At 39.3% G+C, this 23,641-nt stretch overlaps 1 protein-coding gene across 4 annotated transcripts; it reads right to left on the bottom strand.

The window, feature by feature from the left end:
- Nucleotides 1–1,490: 1,490 nt before the first annotated feature.
- On the bottom strand, nt 1,491–23,243 carry NAPEPLD (N-acyl phosphatidylethanolamine phospholipase D). Of its 4 annotated transcripts, none has more exons than XM_017811484.1 (5): nt 23,001–23,243; nt 11,625–11,934; nt 5,094–5,740; nt 3,928–4,042; nt 1,491–2,646 (listed from the first exon to the last, which is right to left on the bottom strand). In XM_017811484.1, the coding sequence occupies exons 1-5, from the start codon at nt 23,222–23,224 to the stop codon at nt 2,518–2,520; spliced, it is 1,425 nt and encodes a 474-aa protein (XP_017666973.1). In that variant the 5' UTR covers nt 23,225–23,243; the 3' UTR covers nt 1,491–2,517. The 4 variants fall into 4 exon arrangements, with proteins under 4 accessions (XP_017666973.1, XP_017666975.1, XP_017666976.1 ...); XM_017811486.1 differs by having other exon boundaries at nt 22,758–23,003; XM_017811487.1 differs by lacking the exon at nt 23,001–23,243 and adding an exon at nt 22,512–22,591.
- Between the last annotated feature and the right edge of the window lie 398 nt (nt 23,244–23,641).

The raw sequence follows: 23,641 nt of genomic DNA, 5'->3' as shown, positions 1-23,641 counted from the left end.
CCCACTGCTCCTAAAACACTGCACAGTTTTTAATAAGCAAGTTACATTACAATCACTTAATGTTTTGCCACTTTTTGTAGACTTAATGTGTTCTGCTGCTGAATTTAACAAAGAAAAATAAAAGCTAGGCCAGACACTAAGAATTTACCAATCCCACTCTCCTCTCCTGATGAGACCTTAAGACTAGACTGTTCTAGGTATAGCTGATATATATGTTTACTTTAGCTGAGCAACAGAGATGTCTAGATGTCCCTTTTCATGTTCTCCAACCTAAAAAGAAATTTTTTAAATATCTTTTTGGTAGAGTTGACCTTTTATCCTTTGCTTTGACAGCTGACAGAAACAAGTGACATTTTCTAAAAATACACGAAAAGTTGTTACAGTGTTTTCTCAGTTGTCTTTTTCTGGTCTAGAAAGACCTATTTTTAAACGCTTTCTTCATAGAACAATGCTGTTGAGATGTTCTAAAATCATGCAAGACTCTCCAAAGTGCCTTCGTGCAAGGATGTCTAATTTTTTTATTCCCTACCCCACACCCTGGATGGAATCTTATCAACACCAAGCAAAACGTAACAGTCACCATTCTACCTAAAAATGTTGTGAATTAATAGATTCAAAACAAAATATGTCTCTGATCCGTGTAAGTCAGTATTTCTCTACTATGTGGCTGCTTATCTGGGTATTCTATATTTTAGTTTCACTCTTTCTAAAGTACATAATTTTCCAGAATAATCTATTGATGATTTTGCAAACAGGAAAAAAACCCAACCTACAACAAAACCAGCCTTAATTTTAACCTTGTCCTCCAAAGAACTCAAAAATTCCTGCAGCTTGGTGTCCTCCACAAAATTATGAACATGTAATATGCATTATATGACTCAAATTGTAATCAAAGCTGTTGTGTAAATAAAAGGCTCAATAGAGACTTCATCTGAAATACCCTCCCAAAATCAACACTGAACAACAGAGTAGTTTTAAACCCCTTTTTGAACAAATTCTGGTGAATACATCTACATGACACTAGAATTACCGTTTTAAATAAAGAAATCTTCATGTTTGTCAAAGATGAACCCCACCAAAGCAAATAAGCTGCTTTTTCCTACATATAAGTGTAATCTCTATTCCAGAACCCTTCCTCAGCATGAACTTGGACTAACTCATCTTTGCCTCCTTTTGCTGTTCTTTGTTGATATGAAGATCTGTAAGACTTAAAATATTTATATTGGGAAGTCCTAAAAGAGATAACTGTCTACAGTTAAAAGATTACTTCAGGTTGTTCATAGCATGAAATCTCATTAGCTGGTTTTAATTAGTTGCCAGAAGTTCATGTCTTCAAATAATGTGTCTTTTTTAAAAATTGTTTTTATCTTCATGGAATATGAAAATAAAATGTAATGCACAGCAAGAGGAAAAAAAAACAAACCACCCAACCAATAAACATATCCCATAGACCACAACAAATCATAAACAAAAACCAATTTGCCAATGAATTATGAAGGAGAATAACAACACTTTTTATTGGCAACAATAGGCTTTAATTCTGTAAATTAGCACGGCAATTTGATACAGACACATTTAGCCAAGTTTTATAATACTGAACAATGTTGTAATCTCTCATTCAACTTTAAAATTATAGGGAAGCTATAAGAAAAAATACCACAGCCCTTGCTTCAGACTTTTCACTTAAAAAGAAAAAAAAAAAACAACTTAGAAAAAGGCTGAGTCAATGCAAAGACAAGCGCCATTAAGGGATTGTTCCATTTCATGCGCTTCATTTGACACATTCGACCTAACTTAAAACATCGACCAAACAATGAAAGTGTGCAGATAACTCTGGCCAGCAGTTAGTTTTACACATCCATGGTGCAATATTAAATTATCTCTCTCTTTAAAAGGCACATTTCTTTGATCACTGTAAAATTCAGTTTTTGTGGTTCATCGATATATGAAAATGAAGAAGCACTCAGTAAAACAATTGTACTGTGCTTGTGCTTTAACAACACAGCTGTAATGGAAGACTCCACCCCACAAAACATACAGTGAAGCTATCAAGGTACAGGGCAGAACCTGAAGACTAACAAGTGGGAGATGACAGTCTAACAATGATTAATTCAAGTCAGCCATTAATCCTAAGAATATGTCCTGTGCTGAGGTTATTATTGCTGTTGCAGGTAAAATGGAGAGTGTAAAAATAAAAATTTTTATCAGTGGTACACATCAGAGTTGAAACTGCAAGTTAATCCCAGACAACACCTTTTATATTAACCAGTTTTAGATGACCTCTCAAAATTTATAAATGATATAACTAGTAAATTTGTCATGAAATTGGTATGCAAGCTTTAGTGCTGAGACTGAAAAACTTACCATGAAATTGGTATGCAAGTTTTAGTTCTAAAACCTGGCACCTAGAAATCCAATTCAATCTAAAAAATGCACTGTGTAAATACATCATATTAGTATTTGTACTGTTAATTGCTAGTTCAGATCAAACTGGGCTTACAAGGAACTGCTACGGTTTCAGTTTTCAAACATGTCATTTGTACCCAGGTCCCGTGATTCTCCATGGTTTAAGAGGAAGAAGTCATCTTTTTTCAAGCCGTATCTTTCAAGAGCTTCATTCAGTTTAACCGGAGGATCTAAGTAATACTGGAAAAAATGAGAATAATATGAGGGAAAAGATACCACTGCAACATTTTGGGGGCAGAAATCCTGCTTTAAAAATGGAGGGAGAAGGAGGATGAGGATATTTGTCAAAACGTTTGGGTTCATTTTAAGTTTTTAAATGCTAAGAATGCCGATTTATAGCTGCAGAGTAACTAGCAAAGCACAGCCCGTCCTCCACAGTTCGGTCGCCTTCAGTGTATTAACAGATCCCTTCGGAGGAAGCGCTGTCCGGCCAGCAGCTGGCGCTTTCTCTCACTCAGTAAACCCAAGGTGTCAGCGGTCCTGTCTGAACTCTTGGGTGCTGCCACTGCGGCCCCCTCAAGTTACCGCGTTGTATTTGCTACATTTCAGAAAAGGCACCATCAGGGAGAAATCACCTACTTTTTGCGCTTCTAAAGACACAGTAACATTTGTACCGTGGGCACTAGTGACACGGTTTATTGGAAACACTGTGGACAGGAAAGGTTCTGTCCAAGCCTCCTCGCTATGTTCCCTGCCTGGCAACTCTTTGCTCTGCCAGGGAGGAGGTGCACAAGGAGTTGGAAGGGACAGAACATGTGACATATCAGCAGATCACAGTATCAGGAAGGAATCAGAAGATAAAGCGGTGTAACTGATACAAGGACAAAGTTGAAAACTGGCTACCAGATAGTATCAAAGCAGAAGTAGATACTTCCCATTCACTGCATTTTTAGTTGCTGTGAAAGTACCTGGGTAATCTTCTTATTAGAACTGCAGACTTAAAGAGGGGAAGGAGGGAATAATAATAAAAAAAAAAAATTATAAAAAAATCAGTAACTCAGTAACTCAATTTTTCATATCCTTGCTGATATTTAACTCTGAATCAACTATTAAAAATACTATTCAATTTATTTACTAGACAGGTATGATTATAAATACCATACTGACCTACAGGCATGAAGTTCTTACTATCTCCAAGTGATGCACTGCTGAGTCTGCTTTTATTACTGTATATGAGTCCCTGCCTATTATGTTCCTCAGCTTTTGGATATCAGAAATCCTCCACATTTGTTTCAATAACTCTGTACTTTCTTAACAGTGGAAGTATTTTATGTAATTAGTTATGAAAAGCTAAGCATTGTTTTGAACAACAGTATATGGAGTAACAACTTGTCACTCTTACAAAGGTCACAACTGAAGTTTACCTTTACAGATATGTAGGTTTAATTGCACAAGCAAAGCTTCACTAATGACCATGTAGTACTTGAAAATCTGAACTCACGTAATAGTGTTGAAATTTACCTCATTTGCTAAAGCAAAGGTCCCCCAATGAATTGCTACTGACTTCTTTGCTTGAACATCAATATGGATTCTTACTGCTTCTTCAGGATCCACATGCTGGTATTTCATAAACCACCTACCAAAACAGAAAGTAACATTTTTTTTGTGTCACCTAATCAAGTGCAAGATTTCTTCTTTACTGTCATTGGGTAAGTTGCAAAGAGAAAAAAAAAAAATATATAGTCACCTAATCAAAAAATCATGAGCATGTAGACCTCAAGAACATACAGAACACTCAGAAGCAAGAAACTAACATATACCAACATGCCCATGAAACAGCTGTTCATGTATTGCACTCCCCTTTTCAAAGGGTTTTTTCTTACCTGTATTTTCAATAGTACAAGGACATATTACTGGTGCCTTGAGGCATTAAGGCCAAAAATTTAAATCCATCCCTGACAAAATTTCATGCTAGCAGCGCACACCAAGGAGTGTGTGCTTCAGAAATAGCTCAAGGGAATGGTGGTAAGGGAGAAGGGAGAACCTGGCACTTCTTGAAAGATACCAGATTTTTACCTTTCTATTCAGTCTTATCTTCCTTTCCCAGCCCATACACATTTCCCTTCCAGCATTATAAGAGCACTATCATCTAGAAGTTTAGATAACCCATCATAAGTAGAATAGAGATGCCTAAACAAACAGATCTTTCACACATTATAAGTGAGTCATCTCTATCTCCAGATAAGTTGCAAAACCAGCATAAAGCCTGAAGCAAGAGAAAAATGCAGCAAATGGCATGCATCTGAATGGGCTGGATTAAACTATGCTGTTTTGGGAGAAAAAAAAAAATCACAGAGCAATTCCAGATTTTTACTCAACATCTTTCATGGAAGAAAGACTGCCAATTCATCCCGGCTGTGCTTAACATGGAAGGAAAAACTCTCCAAAAACATCACACATACACAGACAGGCATCCTGGACATTTCAGTTCCATCTTCTAATTGCCTGCTTTTTTCTTTTTTTTCATTCAGCAACATCCCTTGGCCTCAGCAATTTCCTTCTTTTGCCTCTATATTCTACTGTATATTCTTAATAAAGCACACCTACAGTTTTAACTTCTGAGTGTATTTTTTGCCATCAGTAAATAATTTCATTTACGTATTTTGATCAAACTTTGATTTTCATACCTTGGCTCATAAGCTCCAATGGGGATGGCTGCAAGATCGAAAGGTCCAAACCTTTTACCTATCTGTTCAAAAGCTAAACAATATCCGGTATCTCCTGCAAAGAAAAACCTATTCCAAGGACCCAAGACAGACCAGCTGCCCCAGAGAACCTTGTTATCATCTCGCACAGTCCTTTTGCACCAGTGTTGCGAAGGGGTGAAGACAAAAGTCACGGCGTCATGACCAGGGACACAGTTCTCTTCCCACCAGTCCAGTTCAATGACATTCTCACAGCCACATCTCTGCATCCACTGCAGGAGCCCCAGTGGCACAAACCAGCGCAGCTCGCTCCCAAAGCGTTCGTTCAGACTCGTCACAGTGTTGTAGTCCAAGTGATCGTAGTGGGTGTGGCTGATCAACACTGCATCTATTTTGGGGAGCTGTGCCACTGTGCACGGAGGCCTTCGGAAGCGCTTGGGACCCACCAGCTGACTGGGGGATGCTCGCTGGCTGAAGATTGGGTCAGTAAGAAGTACAAGTTCGTCCATTTCCACCATAACTGTGGCATGTCCCAGCCATGTGACTCGCATACCAGCTCCTGTCTTCCCAGCAAGTTCTGGCTTTTGAACAAAGTAAGGTTCCAACACTGGAAGCTCTTTATCGAGTTCCTAGCAAAAAAGAGCACAATATGCGTGAGAAATTTCAGAATGTGCTTGGCCACGGAACAAAAACTGCATACAAGGCACAAATCAATACAGTCAAGACTTGTACTTTGATTATGTTTTTATGCAATCAGAGAACTGCAGCACAAAATAGATGCCTTTTTAATGGCCATTTTCCCAGCTACTGCCTCCTAATTTCATTTTAGGTTTTTGCAACATTTACGCTTCTCTGTTGAGAGAGAATATCCTATCAGACCTACTGAGAGAGTCTAACATTGCAGTGAAAGCACTGCAAGGCACTAACAGCATCCTGAGAAGGGCTTTGCGATATAAACACGCAGTGTCTTAACAAATGCTGAAGTTTAGCTTGTGCAACTAAACGATGCATCCTCCAAGTCCTAGCACAAATAAGTCACAGATGAAAGAGAATGCCATGTTCCCAACAAACAGCACTCCACAAAAGCTCTGTTAGCCTTTATCAGACCCTCTCTCTCTCCCCATTAGGTCCAGTAGCAGCACATGGAGGTTAACCTCACCTGGCTAATGTCACCTTTTACAATTCCGTCTTCCCATGCTGCCAATAATTCAGTGAACATTCATAAAACACAAAATCATTTTTAAGGAAAACCTTGAGATACTTAGCTATGCTGCTTCTGATGGTTTACGGAAGCCTTTAAAGTAATTAAAGTTTAATTATTACTGAATAAATCACTATATATATACTGAATATATCACTATATACATGCATCCTCCCTGCATGTTCAGGACGCAGCCCAGTGACTGACTTGAAATCAGCCTAAATCCATTCTCCTGTGTAACATTCTCCTCTCTTGTTCCAGCATGAACAATTATGCAGTCTCCACTCAAGTCTGACAGGTCAGAGAACTGATCTGGCTGAACACTAATGGAGAGGCGAAAAATAGACAGCTTTCATCTCAGTTGGCTCAGATTTGGCTCTGTGTGTAGCCTCAAGTTGGCACAAAGGAGGCCATGGCTGTACATCACCTATTGAAACCCATCGCCCAACCACCACCCATTCTCTCATTCTGAAACCGAGTTACTCTCTTCACTGCAGTTTGGTTGAGATGTTTATGCATAAGTTTTACGTGTAATAACAATAGTTTTCTTATTAAAAACCCTAAAGAGTCTTCTCAGAGTTTCTGATCATCTCCAGCTTGCCCACAATGTGGCTATGGCTCTCCTCCCAAACAGTTCTGAACTCCTCATGTTGCTTTAGAAGAAATTTTGTGTGTTAGGCATCTTCTACAGACTGCTGGCACTCCTTTCCCTGGTAATCACAGATGTCCCAGCACTTCTGGTTCCTAGTCAAGTTCTCCCTGTGATGGTTGCTGCTCTTATGCTCTAAGCCTAGCACAGATTAGCACTATCAGTGAGTTTAGACAGAGCTGACCTTGTGCTGTCTTAAAAGTCCAGCTGATGCTGTGACAGTTTAGGACTCCAGGAGTTGCCTTGCTAAAACAGTCTTGACACCTTCAGGGGAGTTACTTTCTCCACAATATTTTATTGATTTGAAAGGCATATGTTGGGAAAAACAAAGCACACACATCTCCACTCCCCTGCAATTCTACTGTAAATAATAAAATATTCATGAAATTGCTTTTTCTGAGAGCTAATGGACGAGACATGTCTACTGAAAAAGTTTCATTACTGTCTACAGGAATGAGAAATACATAACCTTCTCTAAAGCCGAATATAAGGTTAGTACAATACAACCACTAAATCATACAAGAAAAGTAGTGGGCTTAGACTGAGATAAATGGCTGCTTCTCCAAGAAAGAAGCATCACTTTCTTATCTCTATTTCATTCTAAGCACATGGGAATGACACTGGCCACAGAAATTTGAACCACAGAGTGTTATATTGTGACACTTCAATTTAAAAAAAAACAAGTGGAAGATGCACAAAACTAACACAATACTCAAAAATGGAAATTCGGAAAAACCAACAAATTAAATGGGGTTAAGCCAACAAATCAGAATATATCAAAGAAATTAAACTCAGATGTAGAATTTAGTAATTAATCGTCATAATGCAATTTAGGTCAGTAAGTACATTTTTTATGGAAAATATTCTTTTTACGTAGCAGGTTTTAGAGTTAGACTGTTTTCTGAGAACTAAATTAATTCACCTTATTTTTGCTGACATTTGATACAAATTAGTTTTTAAAATTAGCATTGTGGAATATTAATAAACATACATCCTACATGGATGAAGAACTGGCCAATTAGCAGACATGAACAGTTAGTTCTTAACTAGGAGTCAAACATATTGTACTAGTTTTGACTGGCATAGAGTTAATTTTCTTCCAGTATCTCCTATGGTGCTATGTTTTGGATTTGTGCTGAAAACAGTGTTGAGAGCAGAGTGATGTTTTACTATTGCTGAACAGCGTTTACACAGCAGCAAAGCCAGTTGACTGGGGGTGCACAAGAAGCTTGAAGGGACAACTGACCCCAGCTCAGAGAGATATCCCAGACCATAGGACATTGCACTCAGCAATAAAATCTGGGGGAAAAAGGAGTGAGGGGGACATTCAGACTGATGGCATTTGTCTTTGCAACTAACTGTTACATGGGACACAGCCCTGCTTTCCTGGGGATGGCTGAACACCTGCCTGCCCATGGGAAGTGAATTAATTTCTTACTTGGCTTGTACATGCAGTTTTTGCTTTACCTATTAAACTGTCTTTATCTCAACCCACAAGTTCTTTCATTTTTGCCCTTCCAATTCCTCTGGGGTGCAAGTGGTGTGAGGGGGTGTAAGTGAGCAGCTGACTGGGGCTTGGCTGCCTACTGGGGTAAAACCACAACACCCCTGCACTATTAACTACCTGCTGGGGTAGGCACCCAGAACATCTCTACACTGTCAATTAAAGGCTTTACAGGGATGTCACTAGGATTGATGCTATTAAGTATTTCAAATGGTTCATTAAAGGTAGAACTAATTGCTATAAAAGGCATTTATAAAGGTCACACAGACAGGAAGATTGATAAATAGAGAGGAACACAGTTCTAATGACTGCTTTCTTGGCCTATTCACATGAAATTCTGTGAACAAAAGTTTAAGACAAACCAAGAACACAAAGGCAGTGTAACTTGCAGATCTCATACAGAGCTTGTGCTTTCCAGGCCTCTGATCCAAATCAATGATTCCTCAGAGGATGAGATCAGAAATTAGGCAAGTTGTTGAGCTACCATAGTAAATCACACCAGGAAATAGCCAAAAAACTTAATTCTCAGCGCATGGGGTTTGTGTTTGGGGTTGTTTGGGGTTTTTTGGTATTTTACAGAAGTGCACTAAAATCACCTTTCAAAGCAATAAGGACTCGTTACTCAACTCATAAGATTTCATACTAAAACACAAGTCCTATTATCAGTATACTTAACGTGAAATTCTTAAAACTTACACAACAAGATAAAACAACACAATGAATAAAATACAGAATCTTAGGGAACTTTTAACCTGCTACAGGTTCACTTTGTTTTATGTCAGACTAACCAGAAACATAGCAATACTAGAAGAATTATAACAGATCTTTGAAACATGGCATTAATGTCAAATCAGCTACCGACAGAAGCAAAGTGTGCTTAATACTGTCTTATCTTCATCACTGAAGTAATACAGAAACTCTTCTTGCTGTGTCCCTTCCCCCTCCCACGTTCTTCTTTCCTTCCTAATGCAAAGCAAGAAGAAACACATGACAGGCTTTGGTAAGACTAGCTGATTAGCTTAGGATTTTTGGTGCTTAGTGCATACTGGAATACCACGGGATTTTTGCAGAAATGAGAACAATCTAAATTGTTGATCCAACAACTAATAATTAAAGAACCTCCAATAGCACTGAACAAAGTTATTAATAAAACCTGTAATGAAAATACAAGAAGTCTGTGCATTCTGGATAATGATATAGGCTCCTTCTGAAGGCATGATTATAATACATATAGCTTTTCCACAGTGAAGTACAAGTATATATCCTGGATAATGTGCTTTTTTTTTTACATATGCAAACTACTTGGTACAGATAAACTGAACCTGCACAGCATAGGAACTCAATGTGGAAACTGAAGCAGGAGTCTGCTCGAAGGACATACCATCTAGCAGTGCTAAATAAAGTTTGGAGCCCTTAGTTTGAATTTCAAACAAGCTCAGATGTGCTTTACAGGCTGATTTAGGTGTAGAACAAAACTGGTTGGAACAAGCATCAAAATGGCTGAGGACTCCAGAAGTGCATTTCATTGATCCCTATCAAGGGATCTTCCTATTTCTGATTTACTGAGCTCCTGAATAATAGCAGGGACTTAATTAAAAATTGTCATATGCAAACAATAAAATTAGTCCAAAATTAATCTCAGCTGGGTCAGAGACAGTTTTTCAACTGGTGCTTTGCAGATTTCTTTGTGATCATCCTTTATTGTAAGGACAAACTGTAAACTAAAGGGAAGTGCTGCAGTTCTCCAGTGCCATCAGAGTGCTGTGTGTCCTGCACTCCACAGTACACCTCAGCATTGCCTTCTGGGGATGTCAGTCACAAACCAGGTTTCTGGCTGGTGCTGGGAAGACACGAAGCCTTGTACACGTATCAAGTAGGGCAGAGGTCAATGCAACTGAGAATGTCAAGGTGTGAATTTTATGTAAAAGTTGCCGGCACTCTCTAGAAAGCTGTACACACTGAGGAACTGCTCTCACCATTACAAGGTGCAGATCATCAAATTTTAAAAAAGTAAAGTGCTGAAGGGATCCCAAGACTGACACAGGTTTGCTGTGCTTGTTTCTGAAGTCAAATTATTTGTTGTTATTATTATTATAGAACAATAACAGCCAAGATTATTTCTTCCTTAAATATGTTCCATGCCACATATCCTTAAAGACATCCCCAAACCTCTGACCATCGTGTGTTAATGAGTAACACAGCTTTTCTGTCCATAAAACTGACTGAATTCCTTCCTTCACAGGTAACTCACATAAGATAAAATTGAAAGTTCTTTACTAAATACTGACTGAGATTTATAGCCTACGCATACCTTCTTAAAAGCATTAACATCTGCCTGTTAACAAATGCTGTCTCTGGTTGTGCACCTTTCAGCACAGCTTTTCTGAAGTGCAGCCAACACATCAGAAATACACTAAGAAGTAATCCTGTCAAAACTGTAGTCATCTTCAGACTTCCTGTGGCCACAAAGAGAACCATGGCTTTCCAGTATCCATTACTCTTCATGGAAAAGAAGCTTCTCTCAGAGGTCACTTCTCCTGTCTCCTCCTTTATACACAATATCTGACAAAAGCAACACACCAAGAACAAATAACGATGTTTCACAGTAAACTGGCAGTGCACTTTGAAGTGTTTCAGTACAAATATTTCCTAAGGTTAGTTTTAACATATGCAATTTTTTCTCCTGGTGTACTGAAACAGAAAAAACAGAGATTTGTCAACACTTTCATAGGTGACAGCAACTATTTATTAAATTTTCATGAAAAAGGTGTAATGTATGTATTAAATGGCAGTCTGGAATAAAAAGGCAAAACTTTTAAAATTAGATATGCCACAGCTATTTCATGCAACAAGGATCATGTTATGCTTCCTAAGGCAACACCTATTAGAAAGGAAAGGCCATAACTGTGGTTTATGACTGAGCTAGGAGGCCTTTTTTGTTGTTTTTAGAAATATAAACTGAGTTGGATAAATCAAAGGCAGCAGAACTAACAGAAAGGAGACAAAAATTAAAGAGGTAGAAAGTATTAACCCATCTTTTGAAATCAGAAAAGTAAAATTTAGAAAAATCTCCAAAAGATGCCTAACTGTCCTATTTTATTGATTAGAGCAGAGGTAAAAGTAGCCAAAATCATGAAAAGAAAACATGCAAGTATTTACCTCTGAGCCTGGCACATTGCTGTTATTTTTTTCCATGAGGGACCATTTCAAAACATTCGGCAAGGTTGGCGATTTCCACGTTGGCCATGGGTTGGCAAATCTCCCATCTTTGCCTCTCTTTGATTTAGTTACATCCTCTTCTAACCTGTAGTCCAGCCTGAAGCTTTTCCTGAAGGTCCTGGAAGAATCACTGCTCCCGGAACCACGGCCTGAGTTCTGGCGTTTCTTCACTGCTTCTTTAGGGTACTGGTTACACGCAGTTGAAGGCTGCTCTTCATCTGTGTTCTTATCCATATCTTTTTCAGAAGAACTAAAATAAATTTTTAATTAATCAATATTTTCTTGGACTAGCATCAACATTCGTAAGACTAAGTGTTCTCACACACATTAGAAACAAGCCTCTCGTTTTATGATCTACTCTATTTTTTTAATCAACAAAATATGCCTTTAAAACAGTCACTATTACACAGAAGCCTTCAAAAACATGCTGTGGCAAGCAGACATGAGATCTCTTTGTAGTTCAGGCTGAATTTTACTCCCTGGAATGCACAGCTTCAGATACTAACACTATTATCTACCAACTGCAAAAGGGAGGGGGAAGGGTTCCTTAATTTACATTTTGGAAGAATAGTAATTCCTACTGAAACTTATGACATTCAGTGCCTGATGTAATACGATCCTGCAGGTCTGTCCAGGAGACACTGGAACTATACAGTACCTTGGGATTTGCCAATATAGTGGCTTTATTTTGTAGTAAGAGCAGCAGCCTCATGTAGCATTACCAAAACTTTACTTATACCAACAAGAGGCACATACATGCAGGAAAGTCAGAACACAAAAGATATTTGGCACTAGTTCCTATTTTGTCTAAAACAAAGGAAAAGCTTATTGTAGGTAAATGTAACAATTTCAAATACAATTCTGATACACATCAGACTGGTGAAAGGCCACAGGAAATTGAAACATCTCAAATCAGGGCTGCAATGTTTATTCTTAATTCCATCGTGAAATATAAAAAAAGAAAATAACTGAGAAAAGCTTATTTCTATGAAGTCACAATTCTGGCACATTCCTTAGAAAACTGTGAACTCAGTAGTCAGAATCTCTTATTCCAAACTGCACTTAAGTGTTGCAGAGTTTAGGAATATAATCTCTTTGTATCCAAGGTAGAAAAAACAAATATCCCTATCTTATTTTAAAAGTTGCTGAAGCAAGTCAGTTGAAACTAAATGCTTCAATTTCTCTATTTACTTTCAACTGAAATGTGGAAAGTAAATACACTGCTCTGACTGCCTAAAACAAACACACAAACAAACAAAACCCCCACAAAACTCAACCAAACAAAACAATAAAACAAACAAACAAAACCAAAAAACAGTTGCTGTTTTAAAGAGTGCACAGCTTTTCAGTACTTACAAACTCTACCTGGTAAAAACTAGAAGATGATCAGCAGTTGAAGAGACAGCACGATTTACGGCTGCGGTGCAGGAATAATTTTTAATAAAAAATTGTGATGTTTGTCCTGTGGAAAGCTCTCCACCACATGGTTTAGTCTATCTACGGTTTCACTAATTCAGATACTCAAACTGCAGCTGTACACTCAGAAGCACTGGGCTGATGCATCAAAGCCAGTCCACTCAAACAACGTTGTCAGAGAACAGAATTAAAGCCCACAGTTTTCTCAGGAATCACATAACTCACTGTGCCCTCCACAAGCTTATAATTACAAGGAAAATGAAATATATTGTTCACTACAACCTTTCAGCTAAGATATTCCACACATGTAAGAAGCATTACCAAATTGAACCCAAATGCATTTACTGGTGATGCTCCAACTTCAAATGCAGTCTGTTCCCGCTATTTCAGCAGCAACTGAACTGCAACACTAAGTACAGCTGCAGTTGCAAAGATATGACAATTGATAAATACGGTGAAATTTTCTTAACAAAATTACCATTATTTCACCGGACAGCAGAGATAAAATATTAACACATCAAAATTCACTTCTGATAAAGAAGCACGAACAACATTCAGAAAACACTGCTGACAGAATTTTTGATACCCCTGGTGATAATCTTGTTTTACGTAATTGCTTTGTACTCCAGTTTCCCTGTAGTTTTACTGAAACTACTCCATTTATGTATTTTCTATATAGCATTAAGATACCACATATATATATCATATATATATATATAAAGCATTAAGATACCACATCTGCCTCATAATTTAAATGTAACTGTTTATAGTTTAAGGCTTTTTTTCCTCTATTCCACTAAACATTTACTGGAATCAGCCTCCAATGAAAGTGACACTCAACTTGCTCTATAGCATTTTAATCAGATATAAAGGGTATTAAAAACAATCAGTGCCACAAAAAGGCAGACAAAATACCTCAAAAAATTCTAATGGATATTTTAACTGTTACTTTAACTAAAGAGGGTTGGGTTTGGGTATTTTGTTTGGCATTCCTCAAAGAGCATTCTCAATGCCAAGTCAGCTTATTAATTTAGCAAAGCACGCAGACATAGCATAAAACATCCACTCTTCCAGAAAGCATCATGAAAACAAATCACAGAAGTTTAATCATGTAGGTACTTAATTCCAGGACATTCATCTGTTAACATCTCAGATGTTTGATTTTTTAAATATATATAACTACTGTAATTATTGTTGCTACAAGACATTTTATATTATAGACCGGAGTGCCTAAGGTTTTATTTTTAAGCTTCTGTTTATCTATTCATTTATCTCTAAAATAAGTGAATTCTACTTTTGCTTAAATTTTCATATAAACCTTTGATCTTATTCTGAAAGTATAAACCTCTAGGGGAAGCAGGGATCAACCATGCTGATTAAACAAAGACAATGCCAAAGCATTTAAGGCTCTGCAGGTATCTATGTGTCTGCCAACATATTTTCCACATGATGCACATACATTACTTTCATTAGTATTCCATAAGCCACTCGAGGGATAAAAGACCTCAGTGCTCACAGAATACTTTAAAACTTTTACATGTATAAGAAAGGGACACATTTACAAACAATTAACTAGAAGTATCCCTGATGAACTGTAGATTCCTTTGAAGTATCAATCTTGCCAGTTCATTTCTGTTCAGTTTAAACTGCTAAAATATATCCTAGAATATTCATGACATACAGTAAAAGAAATCTAAGTTTTCTTATTAAAAAAAAATAGATGATAATTTCTTGAAAACCAGAAGTCATTAGTTTAAAATAAAACCAACTTTTAGTCCAAGGAGACTCTTACACTTCTGTACAAAGAAGCCTCTACAGATAAGGAGATCTGGCAGGTATATTTTAAATATTAGAAAATATGCAATCAGAAATTATTTTTCTGCCAGCTTTCCTAAATTCTCCTCCCCCAAAAATAATAGTTTGGCACTTGAGAAACTAATTCAAGAACTTGAATGGCAGCAAAAATTATGACCTATAGAAACAACAAAATCAAACTAGAATAGAATCACGTTCACTTGGGAGGGACAGAGGGAAGAGGTCACATCCTTGGTGAATATTTATTGTTACACAAAGTTCTACAAGAAATCTTCTATTTTCCATACTTTTAAAAAGAAAGAAAAACTCCTGATCTATTTAAAGGCATTAAACTGCTTTCCTAACAAACGGAGCCCATCCTTCAGGATGAGGTGACTTACCCCCAACCAAGGGCAGGTGGATTGACATCATTTGTAAGAGGGGCTCAGGCAAGACACAAGGCCACCACCCTCTCTGTGCTTAGAGATTCTTTGCTCTTTCAACTGAATTCAGAAAAGAAAATGGACCAAGACATACAAACTCCTAAAGGAGACCCTTAGTCATGCCAAATCCACAAGGCCAGGAGATTTTCTAGACACGAACAGCACCACAGGCTGATGAATCGGACGAAGCCCAACATGAATCAAAATGCAGAGCTCACATAACTGGTTTCCCAGTTATGTTTTCAAAACACCAAGGCACCCCTGGTAATCCACAAAGCAAAAGAGAAGTTGTAGATCAGGCAGGACATGGCATGGAAAACCCATGTCTCATGCCCCACTAAACCAGCTTACACCTGAAAACAGGATATAGCGCTTAGGACAACAGGTCTGGGGTAAAATGGTTATTTCAGCATTTCTGATATAACTGAAAACTTGGAAACAAATATTTTAGCCCCAAGCCTTCTGTTTATTTAGAAAAATAATAAAAATTTAACGAAACATTTTAATACTTTCTGTTCCAAGAGAAAGTTGGAAACGGCACAATAACATTACAAGAAGCACTCTGCCATTGAAATTTTTCTTTTCAAACGGTCTTCTGAACAGAGCAGAGCTTCAAGCCAAATTACTTGAACTTTATTTGAATACAAAACGCATCGGCATAAAATCTATTGTATTTTCACCTTTTCCATCCAGTCTCCTCTAACATCTGCTACTCCATAAATGAAATGGATGTAGTTTCCCCTGTTAACTATATAGCCAAGCACAGACATGCTACTAAGCATGAAGTCTGCCAAAACAGATTTATCATTCTTTTCTACACAGAAATGTGGTCCTTATTTAATAAATCCATAAACCAGAAAGTCAAAGAGTTACTATGAAGCTCTGATTTACTGGAATCCAACAATATCCCCAAAACTTTACAATTGCCTTGCAAACATTCCATAGCTTTGCAAATATCTTTAATTTTTTGCCATTTTTGAAGCAAAAGGCTTGGTTCATTTTTTAATCACTGTCTCTCTGTGTAGACCACATCCAGAACTGAGCTGCACTACACATCACCTAAAGGGGACAGCACACAATTCCCAGCAAACTCACACCACTGTAGCCTTACCAGCACAAGACTGAGCTTTCTGCAAGCCATATACAGCTACACAACTCAGAAATTTTCTTTCAATATACATATTTTTACTAACTGCAAAAAACCCATGCCTTTTGGCTTGAAACAAAAAGAATTATTTCAGCTAAAAGGAAAGCTATTTGCAAACACTAGGGAGCATGTCAGTAATTGGCTCCCGCAAGCTCTACTATCAAATGACTGCCAGCTAAGTTTTGGCTGTGCTTTTATTTTTCCTTCAGGTCTGAAATTGGCTGCTTTAATTAATGAACAGTTTGAAACTGGAAAATTCTGAATGCATTTAAACTTTTATTGTGCAGTACTTCAGGCTGTTCCATCATACCACTGCAGATTTTGCAAAGCAAGAAGCTGAGCCTTCTGCAAACTGTACACTGCTACACATCTTGGAAGTTTTCTTTCACTATGCTTATTTTTTATGGCTGCAACAGCAGTTGCATCATCAATTATTCCAGTTGCTCTTGGTTTTAAGATTTCACACAAATAAGATCTCTCAAGCTTGCAACTAGCTGATCTGTAAATACTTTTATTATTTGAAATTTCACATTAAAAATCCCTAGCAAGAATAAGCATTGCCAAAAATTTCATTCAACAGATCTGAAAGATTAATAACAGCATTGATAACAAAAAAAAAAGAATAGCTCTCTCCATAAACAGCCTCAAGAATTAGAAGGCATCTTTCTTAATAATTCTTATCTAGTTTTGAGGATCAACAGTAAAACAAAGCAAAGTTTTATTTAGACATCATGAAGGGAAAAAAAATTAGTTACCAAAAAACCAAATGTGAAGCATCCACCCATGATCATCTGCTGTTGGGCTTATTCTTACAGCAGCTGTAGTACTTAAGCAGCCACTACCGTGAGCCAATCCATTTCTGCCCTCATTACTCCCCCAGACCTGCCAAAACAAACACTTTTGTACACACGGTGAATTTACTTAAGAAACTAATCTAGATGATAGTCACTTCTTACCTTACCATCCCTTGAGAAGCACTTAATTTTCACCTGCATCACTGTGCATCCACGCAAGTGTTTATACCAACAAACTGGCTAGGACAGGAAAGGGTGAGAACAGGTATATACTGTTGTAAACAAAAACTACTTATGCCAGTGCTGGTATTAAAAAACTAATTAATTAAATACTCTCCATTTATACTCTCCAGTGTAGCTCAGTTACATACTCCACCAAGTGAGGTTCAACAATTCCACCTACCCTTAATATGCTTCATTTTCAATCTAATTCCTATCCGAGGTTTCATTCACATTCAGTACTGATGCTGCTGAGAGTCTCTGGCTGCCTCCTCAGACAGTAATGTTTAATATTATAACTGAGCAAATTCAATAGCTACCTACCACCTACAAGGCAGCCCACTCCCGTTACTGCACATTCCACCTCTGCTTTGCTGGTATTCATTAGGGCAACCAAACCAACAGAAAATTATTCATGCCTATCAGCTACACCCTTACATGCCTCTGGATACAAATGCAAATAGGCTTTAAAGTCAGGCCCATCAGTAGTCCCTAGAGCCAGTTATTTCTCAACCCTGGGTTAAATCTGACCAGCTATAGGCATTGTATAAACTGCATAAAGGTGTCTCTTCCTGGATCTGGGACAACACGTAACTATTCTCCCTTTGCTTTCAGGTGCCTCAGCTGATTGTCCCTGCCCAATACGATCATTTTGTAGTCCCCAAACATGTTTATGGACTGTATTTAATATGACAGAAGTTTTCTGTTACATGCACATTCTGTGTAGGTTATGATCCCTGATACGACAGTAGCTGTCCATGGGGGGACACAGTTTAACAGAGATGACAGATCTAGGAGCCAATTTCTTTAGCAATACAGTCCTATTGCAATAAGTTATTTTCCTCTTTACCCTCATCTTTTACTGCAGTCTTGAATAAAAGAATCCAAAAGTTGGCATGTGGCCATCACATTTAAAAGAGCAGCCTAGACTATCATTATGATTAAGGCAGTGTAATTCCATGCTATTGCTGAAGCAGCCACCAAAGGGAAGGCAGAGTCAAATTTCCCTACACCAGAACGGAAATTGCTTTCCTTTGCTCTCCCTAAACAACTAATTTCATATGACTACTTAATGTACAGGGAAGAATGCTGAAAGCACAAGAACTGGAATGAAAGTTTTCTTACCTGCTCTGCAGGACTCAGGCTGACACACACAGAAGCAAGGCTTGTGTATTACAGCTGTGATGGTGTGCAAGACAATAGATCGTAAATCAAACAGACAATTTTTAAATCAACGGTAAAATAAGTGAAGATGGCACATGCACACAGCTGCCCAGGTAAGCCATGGATTCCAACAATAACTATAATCTCTATGGATGGCCCTTCACACTTATATAGAATTTCAATAATGCTTTTCTAAAAGAGCAAACATGAAACTCCTACCAGCCCAGCTACGAACCAGTCCCCAGCTTAGGCGTTCTGGCACCAGCTCCACTCCTGTAACTATTTATGCAAATGAGTAGCTCATTAGCTTCAACTGGTTTACTGATGTGACTACAGTTAATGACACAGGCACAGCTTGCCAGGATGGGGTTTACTGTTAGAAAAAACTGCCAAACTTTGAAGTCGAGCATTTAAAAACACACTTTAGCCCCTCCTGTGTGATAACAGCCTATGGATCTTGGCTTTGGTACTTTAAGTTACTATGCTCTTGAAGCTGTTAGCACAGGTTTTTCTTAACTAAAATAAAGTTTTTAAAATATTATTATTATATCTAACATCTTAATGTCAATTAGATATGACTAAAACCAAGTACTATTACATGTAATGAAATTAAGGCTCCACTTGAACATGCAATGGGATAAAACTGATTTCCTTTGTAGCACGTGGTTGGTGTAAGAACTGTTTCCGTGAAAGTGCACAGAAATCACGTTAAGACTTTGATCCAGAGGATCTACACGGCAAAGCAGGATCTGAAGTCCATTTATCATCAACTCTGGAACTTTTATGTCTGCAACTGTGTAATTGTTATCTCCACCTCATTTACTAAGCCTTTTAATTTTCTTTTTCCTTTTCCTTCATGCCAGGAAGGAACAAACTCCTATGCAAACTTTCTCTAGACTCACACCAAGAATAAGCCTTTAAAACATTATAAAACCTCAGTTGTCCAGGAAGTGCAGCAACACCCAAGTACTAAACTCAATTTTATTTTCAAGTTAATAGACAGTCTTAAAATTTTGTTTATATTCATTTAAATGCTTGTCTATTTGATTCCCTCTTTTGAGTTCAAAGTCCAAGCACATAAGGCCCAATGTAATTTCTCTGCAACATGAAAATACTTTCCCAAATTCTTTCTAAATCTACTTAAATTTCAACATAAACTCTACTTTTGCTTGTCCCAACAACATTCCCTCTCCCTCTGCCTGTGTATGTATCTACAAGCACCCCATGGATATATGGATTTTACAGAACTATTTATAATATTGGAATTCAAATTTATTGAAATCCAAGCAAATAATTTCTAAGTCAGCTAAGAAATTACAAATTTTTCTCTGTGGAAATATATGCTATTCTTGAATGCAACTGTTCAAAGACCATCTTTCACATGAGTTAAGCCAAAAGGTCATCAGCCTTTCCAAATAATAAAAGTTTTGAATATTCAAAACTTCATACTGGAAAGCCAGAAAATACACAGCACCCTTATAGTTCTTCAACTGAAACACACCCATTAAAAAAGAAATTCCAAGGGGCAGTACACTAGACACAGCAAAACATCAATAGTCAAGCAAACTGGAAATGTCACAATATGCTTATGCTTTTCACTACAACACTTTTTCCTTATAAAGAGCCTTCAACTCCATCCCCACAACTTTAGATTACACTGTCTCTTCATGTACTCTAAATGAAAGGCGAAGTGCTTTGGTTGTTAGTCAACAACAAAAGTGTTAATATGAGAAGTTGTTTGGTTTGTTGGTTCCTTTTTTTTTTACCCTTATTACAGAGTCAAGGCATAGTTCCAACACAAATGTGAGCCATCTACTAATTTTCAAGGCACCATCCTAAATATGTAGGTGTTTTAAGGAGACAAAGTGTTTCACCTAAACCCAACTGCATAGGCACACATAAACAACTTGTTATTGACACAATCTCATTACAGGAAACAGGTGAACCTCACTGAAACCAGTGAGGTTCAACCCTCATAAACCACTCCACAGCATGGGAGATTTCTGCCTTAACAAATGACCTATTTCCAAATATTTTGAGCAATAAAACCTGAAATGTTATGGCAAACCTTACTTACCAGACAGTAGCACTACCAGCTCCAACCTGGTAACAGGTCTTAGAGAAGAAGTAACTCTTGATACAGTTTTTACCACCTGATTTTTCACTCACACATCATCTTACCAAATCTTGTTTTTCACAGTAGGAACACAATGGCAGCAGTGTTGTGTCACTTGGCAATGCCCATTCTCTTTCTTGAACTGCTTCATAAGGTTTATCTGCTTGGGCACAGTTGTTGGCTACTCAAACCCTTCCTTGTACAGCTGCTAAACACCAAGATGTTACATGCAAAGAGCATATAATATGCACCTTCTTTCCTACATTTCTAAGAATGTTCAAACCAAGTGCAACATATGGTTTACACAAAAATCCTTTTTACTCAAATCTGCATTTAGATACAAGATGATCAAGTGATTTTCCATGGTCCTGGCTCTCAGAATATTAGAAGTAGGATTCTGATTACCTAGCCAACACACAGCAAGCTATAAAGTTAAAGCAACTGACTGGAAAATAATGCAAGTGAAATCAGTAAGGGATTTGTAGATGTGACAAAAAGTGAAACTAATTTCACAGCAGGTGAAAGGACACTAATTAATATGGCAGCATTTCTGTTTTTCTCATCACAGACAAAATAATTGCTTTCCTATCTGCTGAAAAAAACCCTTAAAAGCTGTTTTTGAATGAAGATTTAGCCATTTTTATTCAATCTTGAGCATATAAAGGCTGAGAAAATAGCAGATTTCTCCTGAGGTTTTTCTTCAAATCTACTTAGTTAATTCAAGTGAAGAAAATAATAATAATAATGGTTGCTTCCTCCTAAAAAGGTTGCACATATCTTTTGATTTGGGCCAAGCTGAAGTCAAATTAACTGTGTTTATATTTCAACTGTTTCACTGTCATCTCTTTCTTCTTCCTCTCCTGAACACATCCTCTTCCATCACAACAACTGAACCAAGACAGGGCTTTCCAATCTCCAGGCATTAAAAATTGCCATTACTTTCTATATTAGGCATTTCAATTTCAGATAATTTGGGCCATTTTTAAAGCAACTGTTGCAATAATTCTTGAATTAAGAAGAAAAAAAAAATCTTATTGTCTTTCCCAAAATCTTACCTACAAAATGAATCAGACTTCCTTCTTTCTTGACTGATACAGCTGCTACTATGAATTTAAAAAATACATTAGTCTTTTCAAGGGTCTTTTGCCGGAAAACAGAAGTGATTTCCCTGTCACTCCCTTTAATTTTGATGCTACTTTAGTTGGTGCAGTTTGAAAATGAAAGAAAAAATATTTAAGCATAAATAGTACTTTTCTTTAAAACTGAAAACTTGCTTCATAATTGCCATTTAGCAAATATAAGAAATCATAATCGTCACTAGAAGAACCATTTCTGCATAAGTCCAATATGAACTTCACTGCCTGCCGTCAAGACATACAAACGCTTTCCCCAGATCCTTACTAGAGATAATTGACGATCATTGAGATTATTTGACGGCACTAATTACATTAAATGACTTCGTTAACATCTTCCACTTCGCACTATGCAACGCGAACCCTCTCTCCGCCCCCCCCTCCGCCCTTGCGATAAACATCTGTCCGTGTCTCCTCTCCGAATGAAAACATCCAGTAAACCGCCGATACCATGAAGCGGATTTTTGCTAAGCGATTATATAACTTGTTTCTTTCGGAGCGCTGCTGCAGCATGTGTTACTGTCAATTGACGGAAACCGAAAGCTCGCCGCTGGGAGGTGGGCGACGAACGCAACACTTTTTCTTCCAAGGTTTCGCTCACCGGTGCGAAAGGATGGGGGCCACCCGTCTAAACTGGTGCCCGTCGGCGTCTGTGCCCAGCCAGGGCGGCGCGGCAGGGGCTGGGCAGAGGGACACGCCGAGCTCCGGGGCCGCCGGGCTGTGCTGCTGCTGCTGCCCGGCCGGGAGAGGGGCTCACTACCCCGCGCACCCACCCACCAACTTTTGCGGCTCTGCCCCGCTCCCCCCGCCTCCCACAGGGGCTCAGCCCGATCCCGCCCACACTCACCGGCGGGACCCCGGTACCGTGTGTGTGTCTGGCGAGCCCCGCTGCTGCGCTCGGAGCAGGTGCTCCGCTCCTCCCGGCCGCCTGCGGGGCTCTGACGGCGGCAAGTCCAGCAGTGGCTCCCCTCCGGACGGGCACGGGGCGGGAGGCGCCGCTCGGCTCGGTCCGGTCCCTCCCTGCCCACAGCAAGGCGCGGGGCAGCGACCCCCGCCCCCGGAGCGCTGCTGCCGCTCGAGCGCCGCTCACCTCCCCGGCTGCTGCTGCCGCCCCTGAGGAGTCTCGTCCCCCTTCTTCTCCTCCTCCTCCTCCTCCTCCTCCATGGTGCCGCTCCACCCCTTGCACGGTGGCGGCTCCGCGGCTCTCCAGCAGGAGCTGCTGAACGGCTGCGGCGTCCCACCTGACCAGCCCGCCGCCGCCGGTAGCGCGGCGAGCTGCAGGGACCAGCTCCACACCGTCCTGCGCCTCACCATGGCCGGCAGGGCTGCACAGCGCCCAGCCCCTCACTGTGGCGGGCAGAGGCTCCACACAGCCCGGCCCCTCGCCGTGGAGAGGCGCCGCTCCCGGGCTCGGCCCGGCAGCGCCTTCACAAGATGGCGGCGGGGGGGGCCCGCGGTGAGGTGTCCTGGAGCCACGGCGGGACAGTGTGAGGGCTGCCGGCTCGTCCCGCCGCTGCAGGCCGGGCTGCTCGTCGGCACCGGAAAAGGGAAGCGTTCCGCTGTGCTCCTGGCCGGCTCCGGTGGTTGGTAAACGCTGCCCGCAGTCCCGTTTATGCTGCGGTGAAAAGTTTCCTGGTCTCGGTTTCCTCAACAACCCAGGCAGTGCCTTATCCCCGAGGGTACCGACACCCACGGGAGGTGCCGTGTACGGGCGAGGCCGCCTCCCACCTC

Source organism: Lepidothrix coronata, unplaced genomic scaffold (assembly GCF_001604755.1).
Source record: "Lepidothrix coronata isolate B3197 unplaced genomic scaffold, Lepidothrix_coronata-1.0 Scaffold32, whole genome shotgun sequence".
Taxonomy (NCBI): domain Eukaryota; kingdom Metazoa; phylum Chordata; class Aves; order Passeriformes; family Pipridae; genus Lepidothrix; species Lepidothrix coronata.
Note: the sequence above shows the minus strand (reverse complement) of the source record. Positions and strands in the feature narration are given on the sequence as shown.